Source organism: Nicotiana tabacum, chromosome 11 (genome assembly GCF_000715075.1).
Source record: "Nicotiana tabacum cultivar K326 chromosome 11, ASM71507v2, whole genome shotgun sequence".
NCBI classification, from domain to species: Eukaryota; Viridiplantae; Streptophyta; class Magnoliopsida; order Solanales; family Solanaceae; genus Nicotiana; species Nicotiana tabacum.
The window spans coordinates 107,560,368-107,570,492 of NC_134090.1; the positions used below are offsets into that span (position 1 = coordinate 107,560,368).

General features: G+C 36.6%; 1 protein-coding gene across 2 annotated transcripts; it reads left to right on the forward strand.

The window, feature by feature from the left end:
• Positions 1-1,308: 1,308 nt before the first annotated feature.
• LOC107775069 (uncharacterized) lies at positions 1,309-6,602 on the forward strand. Of its 2 annotated transcripts, XM_075225359.1 has the most exons (9): positions 1,309-1,529; positions 1,649-1,705; positions 1,855-1,952; positions 5,326-5,395; positions 5,561-5,609; positions 5,689-5,777; positions 5,906-5,953; positions 6,152-6,211; positions 6,365-6,602. In XM_075225359.1, exons 1-9 carry the CDS (start codon positions 1,470-1,472, stop codon positions 6,473-6,475), a joined length of 642 nt encoding a protein of 213 aa, XP_075081460.1. In that variant the 5' UTR covers positions 1,309-1,469; the 3' UTR covers positions 6,476-6,602. The 2 variants fall into 2 exon arrangements, with proteins under 2 accessions (XP_075081460.1, XP_075081461.1); XM_075225360.1 differs by lacking the exon at positions 5,561-5,609 and having other exon boundaries at positions 1,340-1,529; positions 5,694-5,777.
• Positions 6,603-10,125: the final 3,523 nt, after the last annotated feature.

The window sequence follows — 10,125 nt, forward strand, 5'->3', positions numbered from 1 at the left end:
AACCTAATATTAGTATTACGTAATTATAAATATACTCAGTATTTTAATACTATTATAATAATTTTTATACCCCTTAGAGGTTTTATAATTAATTTGACAAATTACTTCTCAAATTCGATTAATTAGATTACTATGTTAATGATTTAAAACTAGTGTTATAATTTAGAAAATAAAGTGCTTTACAAATAATTAATTACAACAATTACTAGTATATTTGATATTCATAATTTTTACTATATTTTATTGAAAATGATTAAGTTTAATTAAATTACTATTTTCCCCTGCTTAATTTTTGCCCGTTACTAATATTAACTATAATAATTGGCTGTTACTCGAATTATTCGTAATTGTTAGGGTAATAATAAATAATCGCGTATAATCAGGGATTATGCTGATCCTCTTTTCATATTCGTAATTGCTGGTGCATCTTCTTTTTCTTTAATCTTCATACTTCCCGTGCCTACCTCTTCCTTTCCATTTGTTAGGTACGGTACCTTTTGCAATCAATTTTGTAGGTATTTTAACCGTGCCTCATCATTCTTCTTTATTGATCTCATTCAAATGTCACCCGTCAACATTCCGTTAATCCACGTATCGTCTATTTTTCCACCACATTTAAATATGGAACATAAATTAATGGTTAAACATTACTTGTTTTCTTATAACTCAAACATATGAGCTCCGAGTATTTAAATTTTGTAATTTTCACTGAGAATATTTTGAACTGGGATTAGTTGTGGTTGAAGTTCTTTTGGTTGCTGCTGTTTTGGAGTCATTTCGTGGCCTGGGATGCTTGAAACTTTGTCCATTTTCTTCTTATTCTTCTTTTTACTTGTTGAATTGGAATGAGGTTAAGGTGTTTTTGTGGTGGTATTGTGGTTGAGGTGTGTGAAAATAGTGAAAATGATTTTTTTGAGGTAATGTATATCTGTGTATATTATCCTGTATATCGCTCATATGTATTTGTGTATTCTCAATTATGTATATTCCATGTATATTTTTGTACACCCATATATACATGTGTATGATATACATGGAGATACAGTGACATAAATATGATATATGTGCCTATAGGCGGATCCAGGATTTTGGGAATCTTTCTCAAATAAAAATCTTTTTTTCTGGATTTATTGAATGTTGTATATAATTAAGTATTTTTTGTTGGTAAAAAATTATAAATAATATATTGTTTTAGGTCCGATTCTGTAAAGCTCCCAAAATAATTTACTGATATAGCAATAATAAATTCGGCGATTTTGCGCGAAATGAAACCATGAAACAAAGTAGAGGAAGCTTTTCAGATCATTTGGGCTAAATCACAAACTGGCCCCACTCTTCTACTAACATATTGGGCTGATGTTGTCTCGATTGCAACTAGGGGTTTTTCTTGTCCACCGAACCATCAAAGAAGTCTCTCTCTCTCATACACACACAGAGTGTAGAGGAGCTTTAGCAGTCATCAGGAGAAGATGAAGCTGAAGCAATTAGAAGGTCTTCTGGGTTCTCTTGAACAGTTCTCCAGCCCAAAGGTCCCCTGTTTTTTGTTGAATTATACATCTCCATGCACTTTTCCTTTAATTGGGTCTACACATGTAGTGTGATTCTTGATTTCTAAATTCAGAAAGAATGTTTTTTTTTGCTATTGCAGATTGAACTAGAACAATATCCTACTGGAGCCCACATTGCTTCTCGCATGCTTTACACTGTAATTCTCTATATTCCTAGCCTTTTTCTTCTTATACAGATACCCTCTTTATCATTGTCGCTCTATTATTGGCTTTTTTTCTTTTAAGTTTCGTTTTAGGGTATTTTTTGGAGCGATTTTCTAAAAGTCTTGTTTTTTTTTTCCTGTAGGCTGACAATTCATTTGAGGATGTGAACAGTAAAGTGGTTGCTGATTTTGGATGTGGATGTGGTACATTAGGCCTTGCTGCTGGCCTTTTGGGAGCTGGGTATGTTCATAACTTTCTCTGGATTTTGTTTCTTTTATTGAACTTTACTGTTGGACGTACATATTTGTTCAGTGGCGGATTTTAAAGATTGTGGGTGATCACTCTTTTAACATAAAGTTGCTACCAACCATATAGGATAACTGCACAACTATTTGAACACAACAGAGAAAAGGTAAATGAGAAAATTATAGTAAAAATTTCATTATCAAAAGAATACTTCTAGTCTAGTCATGAGTCACGATGAACTACGAATAATATTATCTTTAAAAAAACAGACTTTTAGTCACAGAAGCAAGAAATATAAAAAAAAAGATTGTCTAACGCTAAAGTATCACGAGACAAAAGCCTAAGGAAATAAGAAAAAGAGAAAAAATAAATTTAAAAGACACGGTTCAAACTTAGAAAAGGAATTATAAAAAATTGAGATGGTCACTATTAAGAAGTAGCAGGCTGGCTTTCAGAAAAAGAAACGCTTCCATCAGAAATAGAACCCACGCCTCTTACTTTAGAGGCGCTTCTAAGTTCAACCTCAGAGCCACAACACCTATTAGTCATTTTGGTTCCTGGGTGCTTGCCAATATATTATATTGGTTTCTTATATTTCTGAAATAATCATATACAATTTATGTTGAGGTCCGCCCTTGTATTATTTGAGAACAGGGATGACAAACGGGCGGGTCGAGCCGGATATGGGCGGGTTGATAACCGATAATGCAAAAACGGATAAAATATCCTACTCGACCCATGTTTAACATGACTTCTTGAATATGATCATTTTGGGGAGAATTCCTAATCTCCCAACCTTGAGAAACCCCCAATTTGATTATTGGCAAATGTAAAATTTAAATCCATTAGCTATCTATTTTTTAAGTGGATAATATGGATCTTTTTCATATTTGACCAATTTTCGAAAAGTTCATTATCCAACTCTATGGATGGATTATTTTTTATCCATTTTGCCACCACTAGTTGAGAATATGTTTTAGACGTTAGCACTTTTACTTAGGTTATATATACCCTCTAAGAGTGGTTTAACCTTAAGAGATTTATATGTTTAGAAAATATATAGAATTTTTGATATTTCTTATTTGTATTTATATAATATTGGCATGAGATGAATTAAATAGAGTAACATTTAGTCGTTTGTATGAGGAACTCGAAGGCCGAGGTGGGGATAAGAGGTTGTCCAGGTTAGCCAAGGCGCGGGAAAGGAAGGCGCATGACTTGGACCAAGTGAAATACATCAAGGACGAAGAAGGTAGAGTTTTGTTGGATGAGGGGCTTATCTGTCGGAGATTGCAGACCTAATTCCATAGTTTCTTGAACGAGGAGGGGGACATGAGCACTGTACCGGGTGATTTGGAACTCTCCGGGAGTTGTTGTGACTTTGGGTGTTGTAGGCAGATTAGGGTTGATAAAGTTGAGGGGGCTATGCGTAAGATGAGCAGGGGCAAAGCAACCGGGCCGAATGAAATCCCGGTGGAGTTTTGGAAGAGTGCGGACAAGGCATGCTTGGAGTGACTCACTAGGTTATTTAATGTCATTTTTAGAACGAGGAAGATGCCGAAGAGGGAAGGTGGAGCACGATGGTTCCTGTATACAAGAACAAGGGTGATATCCAAGATTGCAATAACTATCGGGGTATCAAGCTGCTTAGCTATACTATGAAAGTCTGGGAGAGAGTGGTAGAGCTAAGGGTGAGGAGGAGTATGTCTATTTTCAAGAACCAGTTTGGATTTATGCCGGGACGTTCGCCTACAGAAGCCATCCACCTTGTTAGGAGATTGATGGAGCAATACAGGGAGAGAAAGAAGGACTTGCATATGGTGTTCATTGACTTAGAAAAGACGTACGATAAAGTTCCTGGGGAGGTTTTGTGGAGATGTTTGGAGGCTAGAGGTGTACCTGTTGCCTACGTTAGGCTGATTAAGGACATGTATGATGGAGTAAAGACCCGAGTGAGGGCGGTGGGTGGGGCTCGGACCATTTTCCGGTTATGATGGGGTTGGCATCAGGGGTCGGTACTCAGCCCTTTTTTTGTTTGCTCTGGCGATGCACGTACTGACGCGCCATATCCATGGGGAGGTGCCGTGGTGCATGCTATTTGCAAATGATATTGTATTGATTGACGAGACGGGAGACGATGTGAACGCGCAATTAGAGGTATGGAGGCAGACCTTGGAATCTAAAGGTTTCAAGTTGAGCAGGACTAAGACAGAATATTTGGAGTGTAAGTTTAGTGGCAAGACTCAAGGAGGGGAGGGAAAGGGGAAGTGAGGCTGGACTCGAAGGTCATCCCTAGGAGAGGGAGTTTTAAGTACTTTGGGTCTATTATTCAGGGGAATGAGGAGATTAATGAAGATGTCACACATCGTATTGGGGCGGGATGGATGAAATAGAGACTCACTTCCGGTGTTTTGTGTGACAAGAAGGTGCCACCGAAACTTAAGGGTAAGTTCTACAGAGTGGTGGTCAGACCAACAATGTTGTATGGAGCTGCGTGTTGGCCAATCAAGATTGCTCATGTGCAGAAGATAAAGGTAGTCGAGATGAGGATGTTGAGATGGATGTGCGGGCACACCATGTTAGATAGGATTAGAAATGAGGTTATTCACGACAAGGTGAGTGTGGCCCCTATTGAGGACAAGATGCCCCGGTAAGGAGGTGTGAGGAGGAGGAGCACAGATGCCCCGGTAAGGAGGTGTGAAATATTGCCATTGGAGGGCCTACAGAGAGGTAGAGGTAGGCTAAAGAAGAGGTGGGGAGAGGTGATTAGGCAAGACATGGCGCAACTTCAGCTGACCGAGGACATGCCCCTTGATAGGAAGGTATGGAGGTCGAAGATTAAGGTAGTAGAGTAGGTAGTCTAGAGTGTTCATAACAGTAATATTGACACGCAGTCTCGCTTTCTGTTGGTAGTAGGTTTTTATGACTAACCGTTGTTTTCTTTCATTGTTGATTACCTTACTATCTTATTGTTTTTATTATGTGTTTCTATTGTTTTTTGGTACTGTCCCTTCTTGTCTATATTTTCATTAATGGGGTGCTTATGATTTCCTGAGCCGAGAGTCTATTGGAAACAACCTCTCTATCCTCATAAGGTAGAGGTAAGGTCTGCGTACACACTACCCTCCCCAAACCCCACGCTGTGGGATAATACTGGGTATGTTGTTGTTGTGGTCAGTAGGGATTTATATAGCTGGCCCCAACTTGTTTGGGACTAACGTGTAGTTGTTGTTGTTGATGATGAACTTTACCGTTGAGTGGGGATAACATTATTTGTTCTTTGTGCTATGGATTTTCTTATATCAATTTTGGCTGCAAGATGGTGCCGTATTGATGCTTGTTCTTTACATGGAGTTTTTGTGAACAGAAGTGTTATTGGGCTTGATATTGATACTGAGTCTCTTGAGATTGCATCTGCAAACGCTGATGAACTTGAGGTGATTGTACTTTTTCACAAGTATATTGCATTTTTTTTCCTTTTTGACTTGAAAGGCTGAGACAACACTCTCATTCTTTTAAAATTGATTTTGATTAATAAATTTATTAGCATTCCATATTTATCTGTGTGCTTATCTTCATCTCTTGAACAATTTCTTCTGCAGTTAGACATGAATTTTATTCAATGTGACATTAGAAACTTAAAATGGAGAGGTACTTCCTTGCCCCGTTCTTTTTTTAAAAAAAAAAATCTCTTTTACCTGGCTTTTGATTGATATTCAATCATCTTTAGGTCAGGTTGTTGAGACGGTGGTGATGAATCCACCTTTTGGTACACGGAGGAAAGGTGCTGACATGGAATTTCTCTCTGCGGCTATGAAGGTATGGTTGTACTCTTTCATATTTCTGTTGGCCAAGACATATTCTTTGCTCATCATCTTCTTTATTGTTTTTTGTTTAGTCCTCATATGTTCCCAAGCTTTTAATATATGAATTTATTACTGTATCAGGTTGCTTCTCAAGCAGTTTATTCGTTGCATAAGACCACAACAAGAGAAGTAAGTTCTTCCATACTGTCTTCCCCATAACAAAAGAAATGAGTGGTGAAAATAAACTTCTTTTACCGTCCAAAATGTCTGCCTCTTTTTTAGCGCTAGAGTGCTCTGATCTAGGTCATGATCAACATTTATCGGTTCAATATAATGTTCGGGAGGATATATAATTTTTTCGTTGTTCTGTTTCTATGGCTATAACAGCATGTGAAAAGAGCAGCCTTGCGAGATTATCATGCAAGAACTGCTGAAGTTATATGTGAGGTACACATTCTTTTTCTTATTCTGTTGCCATTTTTTAACTGTCAAGAAAATAGATTCAATGTTTTGTTTTCTATCTTGGTAATTGGTAGTGACTTTGAGTGAGATTTTGTGTTGCCTTGTAATGTTTTGTGCTCTAATCTCTTTTAATTGCAGCTTCGGTATGATGTGCCACAACTTTACAAATTTCACAAGAAAAAGGAGGTCGACATTGCTGTGGACCTCTGGCGTTTGGTTCCTCAAAGAAAGCAAGAAAGATCTCTGTAGTATAAAGAATAGAAAGTAGGCAGATACGATGCATGTCAAATTAAGGAAACACCCATTTCTGAACTGGAGAAGGTTTCTCACATTATTGCAAGTACAGTTGTATGAAAGAAGTAAGAAATTTGTACCATTTGCTCCAGAACCAACTTTAACTTTTTTCAAAGGCGGCTCAATAGTCTTAGAGGCCTAAAGCCAAGACGTAATAAGAAGCCTTAAACTTGTTTAATAATTTCAGATATTTTTGTTAAAGTTTATTCTTTTTACTTTTCGAGATGCAATTTCATCTTGACGATGTAACCAACCCCTTTAATCTTTGTTGAAAGATTACTAACATTTGATAAGATTTTATTAAATTTAATTTTTAATTTATTCGTTTTACATGACCGCCAACGTAACTCACTATTTAATATTGCCTCCCAAAGTAATAATCATGTAGAAATTTGTATTTATAATGATGATAAATATTTTACGATCTAATTAGCTTGAAGCATGTCTATAGAGATCTTGAAAGAAAATATCGTACAAAGTTAGAACTGTAAATAAAATTTATTCAAGTTGGAGTAAGAAGAACTAAAAAGTAACTACAGATTTAATTGTCTTTTACTTTCATTTGAATTTTCTCAACCAACTCCGAAAAAAAACTACATAAAATATAAAACTATGTTATTAATGATTAGTGACAAAGTAGCAAATGATGGTTAAAAAATTTCTTATCACTATTTAATAATAAATACAATAAATATTCAAATTACATATAAAAAGAGTGACTTTTGGGGCCTCTAATTTTGTGAGGCCTAAAACGGCTGCTTTAGTGGCTTGGAGGTTACGCCACCTCTGCTTTGTTACTTGCTACCCGATGTCAATATGCCTTCCAGAGTTTGATTTTGTTATCTTTTGTTCCTAAACTTTAAAATCTTCGTCCTCTGAGTGCCCTGCTTGAAGAACATCTGGACGACTGTTGGAAATGAATTGGCTTTTATATTATCTGCATTATGTACGCAATTTGGCGAAACATAAAGTTAGTTCAATGTAAAGTGTTGCTCCAAAACGCATACGCAAATATACGTGGTCGACAAGTAATATAATGATAAGTTGAGTGTTGAACTCACAGAGACTTGTGTAAACTACTCACTAACTCACTAAAATTGTTATTCAATCCAGCTAAAATCAAAGTCCAATAATATGATTATATTATACTACAATTCTAAATAATAACTAAATTATCAAGTAACGAGTTGATTGTTGTGTATTCAGTAGAGACAAATATTCCAGGGTTGTGATCGATTCACCATTCGTATTGTGTTCTAATTAACTCTCCCTTTCATATAATTCACTCATGGTTGCTAATTAATCGATAAATGCGCTCATAGCCTTCTCCCGAAGTATTACTCACCTATTCTCAATAGATTAACGCCTATATTCCTATGAAATCAATCTATTAAGAATGCATTAAGATCACGATATTTAATTAAGCACGGTGACTAGGTATATTCCTATCCTAACCACAAATCCGCTCCCCCTAAGGGTTAAGATCATGCTCTCTTCAATTCTTCTCTAATCTAAACACGGCTTTCCCAAGCATAGCATAGATAGTAAATAGAACCTAACTGCTGGCCAGACAATTAAGCAATTCAACACAGAATTGAAGAAACAACCATATATGAGTGAATTATAATCAAGGTCAAGCTAATATCAAACAACAATATTCATGGCTAAATCACAACCCCAGAACAATGAGTGTTTAGCCACTCATGATGTAATCAAACAATTGCATAAGTGTTGAATCAATTGAAAATACTAGAAAAAGATGAAGAAAACTGAGAATTCTTCGCTTCCTCACGATCCCGTGTGTATCTCTACTCCAAAGTGGCGTCTCCTCCCTCAAAAATAGGTTTAGTCTTGCTTTTATATCAGTTGGGTAGGTCTAGGGCCGAAATAAACTTGTCCCGGGCAAAATAGGACACATTTCACATCACCAGCGCCCAGCCTGGCGCCAACGGCGCCCCATTATTTGTGCATACTATTTTTGGTGCCACAGGTGGCGCCAGGCACTGCCTGTGGCGCCCAACTGACCCTTTTTCTTGGTTTCGTTTGTGTTGGCTCAAATCTCACGCGTTTAGCCCTGTTTCTTTTAGAATTTGGAAAGACGTAAAACATGAAAGTTGTATACCTTTGAGTTAGGTTTCCAACCATATATTGTGTAGCCAAAATGGAGTTCTGAGCAAAAAGTTATATGTATTTTACTAGACAGTGCGCAATATGCCCTCTCGAGTCTTCGTTTATTCTTAACTATCAAAGTTGACCCCTGACACGATCCCGACTTAATTCCTTGGGCTTTTACTCAGACTTCAAAGCTCCAAATCACTTGAATTCATTCCATAACATCTATATAGCTCGAAATCACTCCTACAAGGCATAAAACACATCGTTATTGCAAAACATTAGCGATTAAAGCGCAAACTCAACTAAAATGCAGTAAATTAGAGTGTAATAATAGACTAAAATACGTAATTATAGCCTATCATCATAAAGCAGCCATCTGAAGCTTTGGAACCGGTACATGTACCGTGATGACTTGTAACTTGGATTAGTTATCTTTGAGATTCGGAAGATTGTCAATATAGGAGCAACTAGGAGTGGCAGACGGGCGGGTCGGATATGGTTCGGGTTGAAAACGGGTAATGAAAAAATGGATAAATTATTCGATCCGAGAAAAAAATGGGTTAACCGGAGGATAATATGGGTAACCATATTATCCGTGACTTCTTAAATATGATCACTTTTGGGAGAATTTCTAGTCTCACAAACAAAGGGAACCCCCAATTTAAAGCTTTACAAATGTAAAAGTTAAACTCATTGGTTATCCATTTTCTAAATGGATAATGTGGTTCTTATCCATATTTGACCCGTTTTTAAAAAGTTTATTGTCCAACCCATTTTTAGTGAATAATATGGGTGGTTAACTGTTTTCTTTTAATCATTTTGCCACTACTAGGAGCAACTAAGTTTGAGTTTCCTAACTCTGGGAAGAGCTTCTCTCAACTTTACCAACCCCTTTTCCTTCTTGTCAACATTGTGGATCTTCATCGATGGTTACAGGTAGTGGTGGCAAAATGGTTAAAAGAAAATAATTATTCACTCATATTATCCATTAAAAATGGGTTGGATAACGAACTTTTTTAAAACGGCTCAAATATGGATAAAAATCATATTATTCACTTAGAAAATAGATAACTAATAAGTTTACCTTTTACATTTGTAAAGTCTTAAATTGAGGGTTCCTCAAGTTTTGGAGACAAAGAATTCTTCCAAAAAGCGATCATATTCAAGAAGCTATGGATATCCATATTATTTACCGGTTAACCCATTTTTTATCCGTATTAAATATGGTATGGGTCAAATAATTTATTTATTTTTGCATTATCTGTTTTTGACTCGCCTTTATCCAAACCAACCCACCTGTTTGAAACCCATAGTTACAATCATCAACTCAACGAACTGATCCTGCATACAGCTGTAAGGCGGCTAGAATTTTATAGGTATTGCTATGGCTTATCAAGATCCCCTCCTATTTCTGCGGGAGCTTGATTTATCATGGCAACTCTAGTTTTTGAACCACTGCAGCTGAAACTGTTGCTTTTTGTGACTTGCAT